At 34.8% G+C, this 18,868-nt stretch overlaps 1 protein-coding gene across 2 annotated transcripts in view; it reads left to right on the forward strand.

Moving 5' to 3' along the window:
- Positions 1–18,868, forward strand: part of SPPL2A (signal peptide peptidase like 2A) — a 52,542-nt gene that overhangs the window by 23,439 nt on the left and 10,235 nt on the right. Inside the window, exons 6-15 of one of the 2 annotated variants that reach the window (XM_078448606.2) lie at positions 4,725–4,876; positions 8,352–8,448; positions 8,875–8,976; positions 10,161–10,242; positions 10,788–10,862; positions 14,244–14,300; positions 14,496–14,549; positions 14,985–15,087; positions 16,684–16,761; positions 18,199–18,359. In XM_078448606.2, the coding sequence (XP_078304732.1) occupies positions 4,725–4,876; positions 8,352–8,448; positions 8,875–8,976; positions 10,161–10,242; positions 10,788–10,862; positions 14,244–14,300; positions 14,496–14,549; positions 14,985–15,087; positions 16,684–16,761; positions 18,199–18,359 (961 nt within the window). The remainder of the gene's footprint in view (positions 1–4,724; positions 4,877–8,351; positions 8,449–8,874; positions 8,977–10,160; positions 10,243–10,787; positions 10,863–14,243; positions 14,301–14,495; positions 14,550–14,984; positions 15,088–16,683; positions 16,762–18,198; positions 18,360–18,868) is intronic. The other variant, XM_060618535.3, reaches the window with a different exon arrangement.

The raw sequence follows: 18,868 nt of genomic DNA on the forward strand, positions 1-18,868 counted from the left end.
CTGAAAACTTTTTTTGCTGCATCCCAAAGATTTTGTGCCTTTTTGTTTCTATTTTCATTTGTTTCCATGTAATTTTTTATTTCTTGTTTGATTTTTTTGGTTGACCTATTCATTGTTTAGTAGCATATTATTTAACCTCCATGTTAACTTGTGGTCTTCCCAGCTTTTTTCTTGTGGTTGATTTCCAGTTTCATAGCATTGTGGTCAGAAAAGATGCTTGGTATGACTTTTATCTTTTTTAATTATTGAGGCTTGTTTTGTGGTCTTATATGTGGTCTGTTGTGGAGAATGTTCCATGTACACTTGAAAAGAATGTGTATTCTGCTGTTTTAAGATGGAAAGTTCTGAATATATCTGTTAAATCCACCTGGTTCAATGGGTCATTCAAAGTCACCATTTCCTTGTTGATTTCCTGTTTGGATGATCAGTCCTTTGATGCAAGTGGGTTGTTAAAGTTCCCTATTATTATTGTATTACTCTCATTTCTTTCCTTTTTGTTTGTTATTAACTGTTTTATGTATTTGGGTGTTTCCATGTTGGGTGCATAAATATGTACAACTGTTATATCTTCTCATTGGATGGTCCCCTTTATTATTATATAGTGTCCTTCTTTGTCTCTTGTTACAGTTTTTAAAGTTTATTTGTTTCTAGGGTACCTGGGTGGCTCAATCAGTTATGTGTCTGACTCTGGATTTTGGTTTAGGTCGTGATCTCACAGTCATGGGATTGAGTCCCAGCCCTGGGCATGGAGCCTGCTTGGGATTCCCTCTCTTTATCTGTCTTTCTCTCTTCTTTCTTTCTGTCTCTCCCTGCCCCATCCAGCCTCTGCCCCTCCTCCACTCTCTCTCTCAGAATAAATATACATTAAAAAATAATAAAGTCTATTTTTTCTGATATAAGTATTGCTACTTCAGCTTTCTTTTCATACCCTTGTGCATGATAAATGCTTTTCCTTCCTTTCACTTTCAATCTGCATGTGTCTGCAGGTCTGAAATGAGTCTCTTGTTAGGCAGCATACAGATGGCTCTTCTTTTTTTTATCCATTCTGTCACCCTCTATCTTTTGATTGAAACACTTTGTCTATTTACATTCAAAGTAATTATTGATAGATACGTACTTATTGTCATTTTGTTACTCTTTTTATGATTGTTTTTTTGGTTCTTTTCTGTTTCTTTCCTTGCTCTCTTCTCTGACAATTAGTTGGCTTTCTTTGTGAGATACTTGGATTCCTTTCTTTTTATTTATTTTTTTAATTAATTTATTTATTTTGAGAGAGACAGATACAGCGTGAGTGGAGAGGGGCAGAGAGAGAGGGAGACAGAGAATCCCAAGCAGGCTGTGTGCTGGCAGCACAGAACCTAATGTGGGACTTGACCCCATGAAACTGTAATACCATGACCCAAGCCAAAACCAAGAGTCAGACACTTAACCGACTGAGCCATCCAGGTGCCCCAGCTTTCTTTTTTTTTTTTTTTTTTGCATATGTTTTACAAGGTTTTTGATTTGTGGTTACCATTAGGTTTATATGTAAATCTGCATATAGCAGTTAGTGTTAACTTGATGGTCACTTACATTTGAACCCATTCTTTACTCCTCTCCCCACCTCCCGGGTTTTAAGTATATGATAGCATACTTTACATCTTTTGATTTTGTGGGTCCCTTGACTGATTTTTTTGGATATACTTATTTTTTACTGCTTTTGTGTTTCCTACTTTTTTTACTCCCACTTATGGTCTTTCCTTTCCACTCCAAGAGTCCCCTTTAACATTTCTTGTAGAGCAGGTTTGGTGGTGATGAATTCTTTTAACTTTTGTTTGTCTGGGAACTTCCTTATCTCTCCTTCTATTCTGAATTATAGCCTTGCTGGATAGAGTATTCTTGGTTGCACATTTTTTCCTTTCAGTACTTTGAATATATCATGCCACCCTTTTCTGGCCTGTATAAGGTTTCTGTTGAAAATTCAGCCTATACCCTTATGAGGTTTCCCTTGTACGTAAATGTTTTCTCTTGCTGCTTTTAAAATTCCCTTTCAAAGAGCACCTGGGTGGCTCAGTCGGTTAAGCGTCCAACTTCAGCTCAGGTCACGATCTCATGGTTCATGAGTTCAAGCCCCATGTCAGGCTCTGTGCTAACAGCTCAGAGCCTGGAGCCTACTTCAGATTCTGTGTCTCCTTCTGTCTCTGCCTCTCCCCTGCTCATGTTCTGTCTCTCTGTGTCTGAAAAATAAATAAACACTAAAAAATTTTTTTTTAATTCTCTCTTTCGAGATTATGAATTTTGAAATTGAGATGGCTGATTCTAAGAGTAAAATAAAGATAGAACTAAGTGTACGTGTGGGTGTGGGTGAGGGGCCTGACCTTATAATACAAGAAAGAGAAGATGAATCAGTGACAAAGGGAAAAATGTTTTGTAAAAAGTAGAATGATTAAGAACATTAGCACCATTTGCAACAACATGGATGGGCTTTGAATGCACTGTGCTATAAGTAAAATAAGTCAGACAGAGAAAGACAAATACTGTATAATGTCACTGATATGTGGAAGCAAACAAAAAAGGAACTCAGAGACTCAGAGAGTCAGATTGATGGTTCCCAGAGGCAGGGAGTGAGGGTGGCAAAATGAATGAGGGTTATCAAAAGGTACAAACTTCTGGTTATAAAATAAGTAACTCTTGGGGATGCGATGTACAGCATGGTGACTATAATTGGTAAGACTGTATTGTGTATTTGAAAGTTGCTAAGAGAGTAGATCTTAAAAGTTCTTATCACAAGGGGCGCCTGGGTGGCGCAGTCGGTTAAGCGTCCGACTTCAGCCAGGTCACGATCTCGCGGTCCGTGAGTTCGAGCCCCGCGTCAGGCTCTGGGTTGATGGCTCGGAGCCTGGAGCCTGTTTCCGATTCTGTGTCTCCCTCTCTCTCTGACCCTCCCCTGTTCATGCTCTGTCTCTCTCTGTCCCAAAAATAAATAAAAAACGTTGAAAAAAAAAATAAAAAAATAAAAGTTCTTATCACAAGAAAAAAAATGTGACTGTGGTGACGGATGTTAACTATACCTATTGTGACCATTTGGTTATGTATGCAAATATCAAGTCATTATGTTGTATACCTGAAATTAATATTATATGTCAATGAGATCTTAATTTTTAAAAATGAACATATGGACTGTCATTTAGCAAGTAAAAAGAGTTAAAAGAGAAGGGGAAAGAGAATAAAACTTAGGAAAGGGAAAATTTACCAGAACAGGAATTCGTAAGTCAGAATTACCTGCCAAATGAAAGATGTACCTTATGCAGAAGGGAAAGATGCCTTGGTTCAGTTTAAAACTGAGAATTAAAGTCTTACTATAATGAAATCATTGGTTCTCAAGCTCCATAAACTCAAGATGGCATGAAAAAAAGCTTAGCTTTTCATTATACATAGCTCTTAAGCTACTTAGGAATATAGTGTTTTAAAAGATGAATTGTTGTATTTTATATGATATAAATCTAGTATATGTTTCCTTTCCAAAAATTGCCTGGTGCTTTTTACTTTGCCATATTTATCTTTTCCTTTAAAGTGTTCTACTGGTTTACTGAATAGGAATATATAAATCTTTCATTGTGCTATATATGAATATATATATCTTTCACTGTGATAAAAATAGCTTTAAGTGTATCTGTTTGCAATGACAGATACCAAAGGTTGGCACCTTTTACCACTCAGATACCACTTTTATTGATACTTCTGTTGATACCTTCACATCCAGCTCTGCAGTTGCCAGAATGTGCTGGTGTGGCTGTCCCCGGACCCTTTCCCTGCTCTTTTCCCAGGCAGCCTCCCTTGAGTCACAAATACTCGATGTAGTGACCATACTAGTCAACAGTTTTCTAATAAGAAAGTGGTATGTTGGTAAATAAGCAGTCTGGCAAGTGGACAATTTGATAGAAGTAAACTTTTTTTAACCTGAAGTTTGTATTGAGCCAGACCTGATGAGAAGGGTCAGGGTGTAAGCAAAGGAAATGAGAGTTTAGTTGATCAGAGCTGAAGGGAGTAGAAGTAAAAAAGTATATAGAGGGCTCCATGTAACTGAGATGAGACAATAAGATGACAGAACAGAGACTGCTCAACAAAGGACACTACTGACCCCTCTTCAACTTTTATCTCTGCTTTTATTAGCTGTGTGGCTTAGCAAGGGTTGTTGCTATGTTAAGGTAGGAGAAAGCTATGTCTTGAACTTCTTTTGAATGCTTTGTAATATCCTGATGAGCACAGAACAGGTATACAGTAAATACTGAGTTGATTGAAAGAAGAATTTAATGTTTACCTGTAAGAGAAGCTAATTTTAGAAGTACTTTACTGTCTGTAACTTGGTAATAAGTATGTTAAAAGAATTGGTTATCATCAGAAATTTATTACATCAGTATAGTTTTCAAATTAGATAGTATAAACATCTACAAACATTAATTTGTTTATGTGATAAATATCATCTGTGTCAATAATTTTGCTTCCAGAAAAGAAAAAAGTGTTGTTTCAGAAGTTAGTGATTAATAATAGATCGTCTCTGGAGCACAGAGTTTATAGGGACCTTTTACTTGCTAGATTAAGTATTTTCTATTTGTTTGGTGTGCAGTTTTTTAAAGTATATTACTTTGTAGTCAGAAACAAATTTAAGTTGGTATTGGAGGTCAATTTTAAAAATAACTGTACCTGGCAGAGATTTTCTCAAGTTCCTGTGTATGTTTATGCAGGGAGAACATGAAGGCCGTGACAAACACTGAAGATAGAGAAATGAGGAGAAAGAAGGAAGAATATTTAACTTTTAGTCCTCTAACAGTTGTAATATTTGTGGTCATCTGCTGTGTTATGATGGTCTTACTTTATTTCTTCTACAAATGGTTGGGTAAGAAGTCCTATTTTATATTTGCTACTTTCAGCATACAATTTTTTCATTTACTTCACCAGATTTCCTTTAAGGTATTCTACCTGGAAAGTTTAAGCAAATAATTAAAAAGTGATACTAACTTTTTAAACTATCAGAAGTGTTAGGATCCCCATTACTCTGGGATAAAAAATACTCAGATTGAAAATATACTACATCTTCAGATAAGAACACTACTTCATATGACTTGAAAGAATTGCTGTGACCCCTAAGTTTCCCTCTCTGCACATAAAGCTTGATAGCCCAGTATCTAAGCAGCACACTAAAACTTTATTTTTTGAACTTTATTAAAAGTTTATTAAACTGAATTTGAAGTTTATCTGAATTGCTAATTGATTTGCCTCTGCTCACTCCCAAAGTGTAGTTTGTTCTTTTGTCAGCTTGCAAATCAAGATGTGTTGCTCATATTTTGTTTTGCTTGTATAAACAGTCAGGATTATACTACATCTAAAGACATACAAACATGCAAGGACTTGCCTGTGGTCTAGATAGTAACTGATACTTTTCCTTTAAGAAGGTAGGGGTAGGAACTGTATGGTCTTGCCCATCCCCTGGACTATCTTGCTAGTAGCCTGAAAGAATGGAAATTTGCCATCTCTGGCTGATGTACAGCACAAAGAGGAGGGGACCAGGATATAGGGCAGTGTGCCTGATAAGAATTGGCAAAAACCCTTCGTAAAAACTGCTACAGACTGTAGTGCTTATTTAGAGAATATTAGTACAATTTTCTGGACTAGAAAACTGAGGTTAGTTTCAGCTTATTGTCTAATTTCTCCTGTCTACTATGACATATATTTCCAATTAGAAAAAAGAATTATTTCAGGGCGCTTGGGTGGCTCAGTAAGTTGGGCATCTGGCTCTTGATTTCAGCTCAGGTCATGAACTTGCGATTTGTGGGATCAAACCTGCACTGAGCATGGAGCCTTCTTGGGATTCTCTCTCCCTGTCTCTCTACCTCCGCCACCCCCCCTCCCCATAAACATTAAAACATGAAAGAAAAATTAATTATTTCAATGTCACTCCTATTTCAATCTGTTGCTGGGAGAATAGATGTTAGGAAAGTTATTTCTATTACATTGTCATTGTGCAGCTTGTATTTCTAACTTAATACACAGCCTTCAGTTTGCGTCTGACCCAAAGTCAGTTAATTAGTCATCTTTGAAAAGGGATTCCTCTACCCTACCCTAAAGCATGTTTTCATTTTTGGTGAGAAATTTCTTTAAACTTATTGGTATTTAAAAAGCCTTGTTTATAAATGTAATTTTTTTAATTTTTTAATTTTATTTGAGACAGAGAACACAAACAGGGGAGACAGGCAGAGCGGGGGAGAGAGAGAGAGAGAGAGCAGCTCCACACTTAGTGTAGAGCCTACCATGGGGCTTAATCCTAGGACCCTGGGATCATAACCTGAGCTGAAATCAAGTCAGACGGTCAACTGACTTAGCCACCCAAGACACCCCTATAAATGTAATTTTTTTTTTTTTTTTTAATTTTTTTTAAGTTTATTTATTTTTGAGACAGAGAGAGACAGAGCATGAACGGGGGAGGGTCAGAGAGAGAGGGAGACACAGAATCGGAAGCAGGCTCCAGGCTCTGAGCCATCAGCCCAGAGCCCGACACGGGGCTCGAACTCACAGACCGCGAGATCATGACCTGAGCCGAAGTCGGACGCTCAACCGACTGAGCCACCCAGGCACCCCTAAATGTAATTTTTAATGTAAGAGGGAGATCGTTAAATCTCATGGTTTATTCCAGGACATGGGATTTAATTATGACTGACTAAATCTATGTGATATTGCAAAATTTATTTTTATTTTGGTTCCTTATGGTTCCTTTTGGCTAAAGTTGCTGCCATTTTTAATATATGAAATGTATCAAATTGTGAGGTTTCCCCTTACCATTTAATGTTAAGTCATGTTCAAGAAAGTAACTAAAGATTGTTATATTAACCAGATTCTTTCCCATGCCTAATCATTTTCTTAGTATAGTAGGCATTGAATATAATACCTAAAACTCTGGGTCTCAAGAGCATGATTTCTGCCTATGTTTTAAAACTTGGGTGGGCAACCTTTGGTGTATGATTTGCCAAACATAACTTGGCAATTTTTTACTGTCTTTCTTACTGCTTACATTACCATATGTAACTAGTAATAACAAATAACAAGGAACTAAAAAAGTAATTTGTCCAAGTTTACCAATTAGAAAGGGGCCAATAGTTGAAAACAAGGATATCAGAAAATTGGGGAATGGTAGCTATGTTTCTAAAAAAGGAATAGTTTTGCAGACTCGTGAACAAGATCTAAGTTGTCCAGCTACAGAAACAGCAAGATGCCAGGTGATTTTTCAGGCTTTTTTGTGACATTCTAAAGATGCAATAGAAGCTGTATTGGTTAAAAAGAAGAAGAAAGATTGATTTACTGTCTCTAGATTACTCTCTTTCTCACCTACACAGAGTTATAATTTTCTGAAATTTAGTGGAACTTGAAAAATTCAGGTAAAATTTGTATTTCCATTGTGAAATTTTGAGAAAGCTAAGAAAGTGAATATTTTATTTTAAAGTACAATCATTTCTTCCCCTGTTTAGGAATAAGGAGATTAAATGTAATTTTAAATAATTGTCAAATAACTATAGCTAATATAGAAAAATAATTGTGAATTTTAACTACCTTAGTTTCATAGCATAACAGAGTTTGTTTAAATGGATTTGGTTTTACCACAGATCAAGTTATTAGAGATAAATTCCACCGTAGGAAAATATAGATAGCATGGTTAATGTCTAAGGTAAGTGTCAGTTCTCATCCTTAACCTGCATTTTTAAAAACATTTATACTATTTAAAAACATTTATACTATAAATAGTATACTATTTATACTATTTTTAAAAACATTTATACTATTTTTATACTATTTAAACTATTATACTATTTATACTATATTTATACGTATACTATGTTTATTTTTTAAAGAGAGAGTAGATCCAAAGCAGGCTTTGCACTGACAGCACAGAGCCCAATGTGGGGCTCAAACTCACAACCCCGAGAGATCATGACCTGAGCCAAAGTCAGACATTCAACCACCTGAGCCACCCAGGCACCATATATTGTTTTCTTAATTTGTCCATTCCTTACGTTTAAATACTTAGAAATATCTACAACTCACTTTGTAAACATCTTTAACAGACATGTTAGTTTGAATCATTGAATGATAGAAACCGTAGAGACAGCTTCAGCCCTTGAGCAATCCTACCCACTCTTCAATGAAACTCAAGATGTAAATATTTTCAGTTTAGTAACCTATTCAAATTATAGTATGGTCACTGCATTGAAAGTATCGTGTTTCAGTAAGAAAGCTAAACCTTAATATTGCTTGTATAAATATTTTCTTATCACATTTCCTTTTGTTCTCATATAACTTAGTGTCTTGGTTTTTTTTTCTAGTTTATGTTATGATAGCAATTTTCTGCATAGCATCAGCAATGAGTCTGTACAACTGTCTTGCTGCACTAATTCGTAAGATACCCTGTGGACAATGCGCGTATGTATCTCTTACAAGGAATTCTATAATGTTGGTATTTGTAATTTAAAATGATACAGGGAAAAGTAGGAGTGCTGTTTTAAACCTGTGCAATCCAATATACATGTGGCTGTTTAAAGTTAAGTTAATTAAAATTAAATAAATTTAAAAATTCAGTTCCTCAGTCTCGTTAGCCACATTTCAAATGCTAATAACCACATATAGCTACTATATTGGACAGCACAGATCTGAAAAATTTCCATCATCACAGACAGTTCTGTTGAACTGATAAAAGATTTTTTGATGTATCATTTGTTGTACTTAAAACTTAAATTGATATTTTAATAACTTTCTTGTGACTGTGGTTAACATTTGCCATTTTTCATATTACATGAACATTGTAATTCATCTACAGAGTAAACTAACCTATTTTGATCTGTTTTTTAGGATTACATTTCGTGGCAAAAGCATTGAAGTGAGACTTATCTTTCTCTCTGGACTATGCGTAGCAATATCTGTTGTTTGGGCTGTATTTAGAAATGAAGATAGGTATGACTACTCAGTGTATTTGCTCTTAGATTAAGAATACATTATTTTATATCTTGCATGATAATTATGCATTTTGGTTAGTATGGATTTTTTTTTTTTTTTTTGCTTTTATCCCAGAATACCATAGTCTTGAAACAAGCTAAATAAATACTTAAATAAACAGATCTTATGCTAATGGATTCAAGGTCATATAGAGAAGGAAATATGTATTATGATTTAAACATCTAAGCTGAAATAGGCTTCAAAAATATACCTAATTATGGTATACCCACACAAGTACAATGCAGCTGTTAAGGATGAAGATCTCTATGAATTGATTTGCAGTGATTTCCAGGGTGTATTTTTTTTTTTTTATGGTTATTTATTTATTTATTTTTGAGAGAAAAAGCGAAAGAAAGCGAAGGAGGTGCAAAGAGAGAGGAGACAGAGAATCCCAACCAGTCTCCGTGCTATCAGCACAGAGCCCAGTGTGGGGCTTGAACTCATGAACTGTGAGACCATGACTGAGCCCAAATCAGGAGTCGGGATGCTTAACCAACTGAGCCACCCAGGCACCCCCTAAGGGTGTATTTTTAAGTGAGAAAAGGATATCTAGAGTATGCCATCTTTTATGTAAGAGAGGAAATACACAGATATCTGTCCATTTGCAGGAAGGATAACCAGAAAAAATTTTAACTTTTTAATGGTTTATTAATAAAATTATTAAAGCCCAGAACCACTTATAGCCTAAAATTTGGAAGCAAAGCGTATACAATTTTAGGCAGCTTCAGTTGATAATTATGCATATCAATTCCTTGTAGAGTCTGTTACATAGATCTTATTTCCTTTAGATTGTAGCTCTCTGGATGTATATTAACACTAATATCCTTTGTTTTGAGCTACCTTTCTAAAAGGGACTTGTGTATAAGTTCAAAGGTTAAAGATAAGTATGCACTATATCTGATATATATTCTGAGGTAGCCTTTCAACTTTTTCTTAGTATAGTGGTATTCGTTATTCTAGGACAGTAAACTGATAAATATGGAGCATATGAGAGGTTTTTTGGTCATTATAATTGCTGTTTAGTAATCAAATAGTCAAATCATAGCAGTTGGATGATATCACTTTAGTGATCTATTTCTTTTGAAAAGTCCCATCTAAAAATAACTACATAAACCAATTAAAGTAACTTCTTTTGATTTTAGGTGGGCTTGGATTTTACAGGATATCTTGGGGATTGCTTTCTGTCTGAATTTAATTAAAACACTGAAGTTACCCAACTTCAAGGTAAAGTATACTACTTTGCTAGCTAAAATAATTTTTTCTTTTTAAAAAAACTTTATTAATGTATAATTTACATACAATAAAATGCACCCATTGTAAGTGTACAGTTTATTAAAGTTTTGCAAATGAATGATTTTGTAGCCACCATCTTAATTATACAACATTTCTCATCTCTTCAAAAGCTCTGTTCTGCCCTTTTGCTATCAGTCCTAATAGCCAGCCTCAGCCAACCACTGATTTGGTAGCTAAAATATTTTTAATCATTTGTATAATATGTCAGTTTCACAAAATCCTTATAGACAAAATATCAACGAAGAGCATTTCTTTGACTTAGTGATTCATTTTTTTTTTAAAGAATAGGATAAAGAAGATAAAATTTTTAATGTGGTAGGTAGAATAAAAGTATAAATAGTAATAACTGTTAAATACATTTCAAAAACTAGTGTTCAAATGTAATTTCACGTGTCTATCTGTACTTGCAAAATAGTATAATCTCTTAATTTAGATATTGAAAATTTGACCTTTACATTTGTTTCTTTTTTCAACAGTCATGTGTGATACTGCTAGGCCTTCTCCTCCTCTATGATGTATTTTTTGTTTTCATAACACCATTCATCACAAAGGTATGATATTCGAAATCCATGAGAAACATGCTAAAAGATGAGAATCTTAAACCTGCTTTTAGATTGTTGATTTTGCAGGTATTTACCATTGAGTGCATTCTAATTCTCTTTCAAAAAATTGTCATTGAAATTGGCCTTTTACTAGGGGATTTTTTTAAGCCTTTAAGTTATTCTAAATGAAAAGTATCTCCTGGGTAATCATGAGAACATAAATTTTCTTCCTACTCATTTTAAAGTAACTTTTCTTATAAAACAATAAGTGTTTGCCATAGATAATATAAACAGCAAAAAGAATGAAAATGTGTCATTGCTGCTTTCCTTTCTGTATCCCTAATTTGAGACTAAGAAAGAGCACCTAATGTGAGGCTCTGTAACCTTGTTACCCTGGCAGGTCACTCAGCACTTTGTGCTTCTGTTTCCTAATCCGTTCCATGAGGGAGTGTTGGCTAGCATTCCAGCCTTCCTCTTCCGTCAGTAGAATTCTTTTGGGCAGAACTGACAGAACCCACTGTAACCTTTCTATATCAGAAAGGACCCCTCCTCTATCCAAAGCCCCTCCTCTATCCACCAGAGGCCAGGGTGGGGCTGGGCCTCAGGAGAAACTAGACCCAGGGGCATATACTCTTCCTTTCCACTTCTGTCCATTTGTTCACTGTCGTAGACTGGCTTTTTCTATGAGGTTAGAATCAGCAGCTGACAGCTCCTGGTTCACCTAAACCAGCCCTGCCACTAGCTCTTCCATAAAATGGCATTGCCGTTCCCAGAATAAGGGAGAGGTGTTGGGTGAGTGTGGTAGTCCTTCATTACTTGTCATGATTTTCTGCCTTATCTCAATTCCTATCTTGTGAGTATTTTATTGCTCAGTTCTCCCAATTTCCCCATTTTATGTTGAGTCTTATTTTGTAATTTTATATCATCTCTTTATCCTTTGTCATTCTCCCATATTCAATATCTGATATTATAATCACTATGTTTTTTCCCATTAGTTCTTTATTCTTTAGCCCCTGTCATCTGTGAAATCACTGTAAAATTGCACTTTTACTATTTTCTATAATAGCATAAATACATGGCACAAACATGTGCCCTGTTGGGAGCTAAAATGCAAGTAGGTAGTAAACATAGTTAACTGCCCCAAATTAGAGCTAACTGGACCATTTTAACTAGAATCTTTCTGTGCCTTAATGATGAGCCATTTGACTCAGTGACTTTGTTGAGCAAAAGTAACCTTTTTAAAGCATAGAATTAGTATTATGGATTTTAACAAAAAATGTCAATTAATGAAAGCATTGTTTTAACATTTATTTATTTTTGAGAGAGAGAGACAGAGCATGAGGGAAGGGCAGAAAGAGGGAGACAGAGAATCCCAAGCAGGCTCTGCACTGCCAGCACAGAGCCCAGTGTGGGGCTTGAACCCATGAACCATTGGATCATTACCTGAGCTGAAACCAAGAGTTGGACACTTAACTAACTGAGCCATCCAGGCACCCGAAAGCATTTTTTTAAGTTCTATCTATAGCTATCCCATCTTGTATCAATTTATTCGGTTCAAAAAAATGTTTTTGTAAGTCACTCTAAAGGGGTCTCATAATGAAAGTAAAGCATTTTCTGTACAAAGCCATTCTCATAAATCAGCAGATAATCCTAGCATATGACACGTTTATTACACAGTGGATATATCTATGAACTGTAACTAAACCCTTAAAATTTTTTTCCATTCAGTTTTAATACTGGAGTCTCAGAATTTTAAAGATACAGGATAATAATAAAGGTGTCTATGAGCCCTCTCCGTTTATTCTCTGCCTAGAGAATTTTTCATCTTCTTTTTTTTCCATATTAGTTCCCACTGATCAGGAATGTGATTTGTAGTAATCTGACCTGGTGTAAAAAATTAGAAGTGCTCTTTGAAGTTCACTAGTGCAGATTTACTTTAACACCTTCTTCTGAGTTTGGTTTGCTTGTTTTTATTAAGGCTGTAGACCTTACCTTAGTAGGTAACTCAAAATAAAAATTACATGTATAATTTCTGATTTTTGAGGTTTTGTTTTTAACTGAAAATTTTAAGGATTAAACATTGGACATTTGAAACCTATTTTTCAACTCTGGTGTTAGTAGAGTTTTAATGAGTAAGCTGAACAGGCCGGCTATAAGAACCTGTCTTCATTTTTTTTCCACCCACCCTGTAACTTGGTATAGTATCTTACAAATACTACTTAGATATCTTTGAATGTAGGAGAGGATGTCAGTGATGGTCTTTACTTAAGTGTTTAAAATAACAGAAAATGAACCAAAATGTACTCTGTCTAGAAATTAAATCACATTATGGTAATTTGCTATAAGGAACTGTATTTAATATTAGTCTATTTTCCTAAACTCCTGTGACACTTAACCCTTCTGTAACCTGAAGCTTAACATGAGGAAAAGATTTCTGTAGCTAGAGATTGTATCCTTTCTACTCAGCTCAGGTATCAGTGAAGTCCTCTTAAAAACACTAAAGTGATTTCTCCAATGTTCCCCACCCACATGGAAAATATTATAACTAGTTGATCAAATTCTCCTTATGCAGCATTTATTTATCTTCCCACTACCTATTTGGTGATATACTCATCATAATGTAAAGTATAGATGGATGCTTCTAGCAGTCTTAATTTGCTACCTCCAAATGTTTCCCTTTCACAACAGACTTGGCTATCAGGAAGGAACTATTAAGGAACTCCTCACACAGCCCACATAAAAAGGCCTTAGCCAGATACCATGGATGAAATTCAGCTAAGGTTAATGTTTTGATTGGGACATAAAAAGCTGGCAAGGCTGAAACTGGACAGGAGACAAGCTTAAGATGCTTCTCAAGTTCTTTAGGACTGGGTCTTTTCAAGTTTGGCTTCATTGTTATTATGGCAAGTAGGCAGAAGGTCAAAAGTCTTTTTTATTCAGAGAAAGTTACCAATATTTATTACAAATCAGATTTTAATATTTCTTGTGTCTCTATTCATTGTTATTGCTAAAAATGACTAAGGGCACATAATATATGACATAATGTAACTACAAGCACTTAAAATTTATAGCCTATTAAAAATGCTAGTAGCTGTTAGTTGTCAGTACAGATCACTGCCCAAAGCTTCACTTGAATAATCTGTGTGTGGTTTATCTGCTAGTTTCTGATCATTGTTGAGCTCTAATAGTGTGAAGCCATATGTTAGGTGAATTTTGTTTTAGGTGGCTCCAATTTTTGCTAGACTCTTTTAGGAAAAAAGTGTTCTACAGCCCATTTTTCATCAGTTTTCTGTAGGCCATTAGCCATGGGGTCAAATTATTTTTGAATACTGGTAGATTGTTCTCTTTGAGTGATTGGGCAATTTCTTTCATCTTCCTCCTCAATTTTAGAATGGCGAGAGCATCATGGTTGAACTTGCAGCTGGACCTTTTGGAAATAATGAAAAGGTAGGGATGGCAATTAAATAGAAACGGCTGCCAGCGTATATATGTGTGTCCAGTTAATAATTTTGCCTTCCTGTATAATTCATTGGTCATGTAGTGCATGTTAAGGTATTGTAAAACTTTATTTCTCACAAAATATAGCCCTTTTCTTAGTTATTCTAAATTATTAAATACCTATTGACTTGGGTTTCATCCTAGAATGATGGAAACTTGGTGGAAGCCACTGCTCAACCCTCAGCTCCCCATGAGAAAGTAAGGATTGTATTTCAGATATGTTCATTGGACTTTAAATCATACCCTCTGAGACAAGATTCTTCTTTGGGGGAAAAAATCCAGATTGCAAAAAAAAAAATAATAAAAAATTTTAAAAAATCTATGTCAAGGCCTCAGTCCGATTTTTGGTAAAAAGGGAAAAAAAAAGGTTAGATGCGGGGATACTAGATTAATACTGTCAACCCTTATGTGTGTTGGGTTTCATTTTTCCAAACTTGTGTATCTATTTCTTTCAACCTTTCTTTAGATTCAGAGTATATATGTATAGTTTATGTTCTCTGATTTCAAGTTCTTCTAAAGTGTCTATTTAAAAGTTTTAAAACAATTACTCTCATATCCTTCCCTTTCTAAGAGATGTGGGTAAATATTCCTAAGAAGTTTATTGGTGCCTTTTTTTTCCCCCCATAATTACAGTTACCAGTAGTCATCAGGGTACCAAAGCTGGCCTATTTCTCAGTAATGAGTGTGTGCCTCATGCCAGTTTCAATACTGGGTTTTGGAGACATTATTGTACCAGGTAAGCAATAGTAACAATTTCAGTACAAATATACTGATGGTTTAAAATCGCCAACATTTACTATCTATTGAAAGTTACCTACTCTGTATTAAGTATTTGTAGCTATGGCTAGAGCTGGGTCAATGACCAAGATAGGAAAAAAAAAAAAAAGGCATTTCAAGGGGTAGAAGAAAAAGCCCAAATGGTAACAACCAAAGATATCTCCCATGGCTCAAAAAAAGTTTCTTAGAGGAAGCACCTAGAATCAGTTTGACCTACTTCCCCAAGAAAGTTTATAATAAAACTCTTCAAAAGTTGAATTTAATAGTATGAAGTGTATTGTAATTTCTATTACTTCTATTTTAAAATAATAGTTATATGGCATTATAATACCAAAAAAATAGAGCATATGGTCTGTCTTCTTTGATAGTTGTTGCAGGTCTGCATATTCTCCTCACTGGGCAACCTACAGTGTAAACTTAATCCCAGCCCATTAATAATATAGCTTAGAAGTAAAAGACTTAGAAGTCTTTGCTAATCAGCTGAGAGATTGTCCTTCCTCGCTTTTCTTGCAGTCTCTCTGTACTAAGTGCCTGTGAAGGGTAAAAAGTACGGCTGCTTCTGAAAAAGACTTTTAGTTTACATAGTAAAGCCAGATAGAGAGAAGCTAACAGCTCTGCCGTGTGAGTTGGTATGGCAGAGACCAGTGCAGCAACTCTCTTAGTTCATTTTCTAGGATAGATCACATGTTAGGCCACAGAGCAAATCTTAGCAAGTTTAAGAAGATTGAAATTACATACCAAGTATATTTTCTGACCACAGTGGCATGAAACTAGAAATCAGTAACAGGAGGAAAACTGGAAAATTCACAAGTACATAGAAATTAAACAAAGTAGTTTGAACAACTAAAGCATCAAAGAAAAAATTAAAAGAGAAATTAAAAAATACTTTAAAAAAAATGATAAGAGAAACAGCATTCCAAAACATATGAGATACAACAAAAGCAGTTTAAGCAGGAAGTTTATAGTGATAAGCACATAGATCAAGAAAATAGAAAAACCTCAAATAAGCAGCCTAACTTTACACGTAAGGAACTAGAAAAAGAAGAACAAACTAAGCCCAAAGTTAGCAGAAAGAAGGAAATAATAAAATACAGCAAAAATAGAGAACAGGAAAACAGTAGAAAAGATTAATGAAACTAAGAGTTGGTCCTTTAAAAAGCTAATAATGACAGACCTTCAATTAGACTAAGAAATAGAGAACCTACATCATTAAAATTCTAAATGAAAGAGGAGACAATACAACTGATACCACAGAAATATAATAAAAAATTTTCTCCATATCATAGAATGTTAAGCAGCTAATAAAAAATCATGTTTTTAAAGATTGTTTAATGGCTTGGAAAAATGTTTAAAAATGGCGTTAAGTTAAAAAAAAATCAGCGTTTATAATTTTGTCCAGAATTTGTGGGTACTTTAATGTTCTCATGGTATAAAAATGAAGGTTAAATATAATGCAGTGTGTGCTGTTGCAGTTAAATTTGTGTTGCTGTTACTGTTTTAAGAAAATAATGTGGAGTTTGGGTTTTCTTGTTTTTTTTTATTTTTTGTTTTTTAGGACTGTTGGTTGCATACTGTAGAAGATTTGATGTTCAGACTGGTTCTTCTTCTATATACTATGTTTCCTCCACAATTGGTAAACTTCTGTTTTTTTCTATTATGTTTGAATTATATTGTCTGTAGGAAAAGGTAGAGTGTCAAAATAAGGAGTCCGGGATTCTAATTCTTCATCATTAACTAATAAGACAAGTTTTTCCATCAAAAAGGAAAAATACTTTAATACCTATATCATAAAGTTTTTGAGGTTTAAAAAAATTATATATGAAAGTAAATCAGTAGGTTTTATATTAGATATAAGCATATTTTATATGCTTTATTAGCTTTATTAGCTTATTAGATATAGGCATATTTTACATGCTTTATTAGAGCATATGGCACATCAGTAATCAATAAATTGTATAATATTAGATTTTCTTAAAATACTATATGAATAAATGTGTATGTATATAAATGAATTTATGGCACAATAACATCTAACCTAGGACAGCAGAAGTAATTGTCATTTATCCCTTTATTTCCATTATTGAGAACAGACAAGAATAGGAAGTAAGCCAAAAAATACTTCTAAGCATATCAAACAGGTATCTCAAAGTTCATACACCAAAGTTCTTTATTCTTAGGTAAGCAGCCTGTACCAGAGCCATTTACATACTGTGCTAGCAAGGTTTTCAATTCCATAGTGGAGTTAAATGCAGTAACTTAAGAATGTACACTAGCAATAGAGAAGGGTATTACTAGAAACAGGTACCTGACGGCAAGAAAGAACAGCTAAGTGAATGAAATGATGACAAAAAGAAAAAAAACATAAAGAAATAAGAAAAGCAGTCTAAGGATATTAAGAATGATACTGTCTAAGGGCATTAACATATTAAAGTCCAGCACCAGTCAGTGTGATAGAATAAAAGAACACTCAATGAAAAGCAGATTACAGGGTTCTCTGTCCATTGTGCTGTATAATTTTGGGAAGTTCACTTAACTTCCCTGGTCCTCCATTGCCTCATCTATAAAATCAGGAGGTAGACTGAATTGTCTGTCAAGGCTCTTCTAGCTCCAATGTTCTGAGATCCCATGTTCATGATGAGACCCTCAGTCATTAAGGAAAGATCAGATGGTGTTTGGTATGCACTTGTTGAAGCCCAAGAAGTATATAATTAAAATTAGGAAGATTTTTCAAAGCAACTTTTAGTACCCCTTGGTACAGATTTTAGTTATCCAAAATGTGCAATGACTTACCATCCTTAACAGTGACTAATTGAGACTCTTGAATTACTGTCTTTATCAATGATTGATGATTAGGGTAATTATAATTGAAATACTAACTAGTTTCCAAATTTTCAAAAGCTCTGTAGAATGTCTCTCCTAATTGCTGTCTAGGAAAATGATGAAATTAGGAAAAAAGTCATAGGGCAAAAATATCCTTAGAAATATTTGAAAACCACCACTTCAGTGAGGGAGTCAAAATCTGCCTTTGGTAGCATGTAGAAATGACTGATAATTGGTATTCTTCTTATAGCCTATTCTGTTGGCATGATACTTACATTTGTGGTTCTGGTGCTGATGAAAAAGGGGCAACCTGCTCTCCTCTATTTAGTTCCTTGCACACTTATTACTGCCTCAGTTGTTGCTTGGAGACGTAAGGAAATGAAAAAGTTCTGGAAAGGTAACGGCTATCAGGTATGTGCTGCTTCTATCTTGGTTACCAAGTTATCTTAGGACGTAATTCAGTGACTAACTTTGGCTGGGAACTGCCTCTATAGCTTTTATGTGCCCAGAAGTTACCTTGGATCTGTCAGGATGTCCCAAGTTTTTTCCACCATTACTCCCTTACTGTCCACCTGCTGCACCATCAGTTTTCATCTCATCTGATGCCAAAATCCTGGTGACTCCAGGTGAGACTACCAAGAAGCAGTGGGAGGGCATCAGGGAAAACCACAACAGCATTTCAACATAAGTTTTCAAATCCGCACAGGAAAGTAGGCTTCATGAAAAATAAAACTATAAGTACGGAATTTTTGAGTCTGATATTAGCTATTTATTTATATAGGTAGAGTCCTAAGGTTTTGCAGATAAAAATTCTACTCTCTTTAGTACCTAAAAGGGTCTAACTAAATTCAATAGGGTACCCATTTCAGATTAATGGATCAAGACAGACCTTTCTGTAAAATTACTGGAGCAGAGGAAAT

The sequence above is a fragment of the Panthera onca genome, chromosome B3 (assembly GCF_046562875.1).
Source record: "Panthera onca isolate mPanOnc1 chromosome B3, mPanOnc1 haplotype 2, whole genome shotgun sequence".
Classification (NCBI taxonomy): domain Eukaryota; kingdom Metazoa; phylum Chordata; class Mammalia; order Carnivora; family Felidae; genus Panthera; species Panthera onca.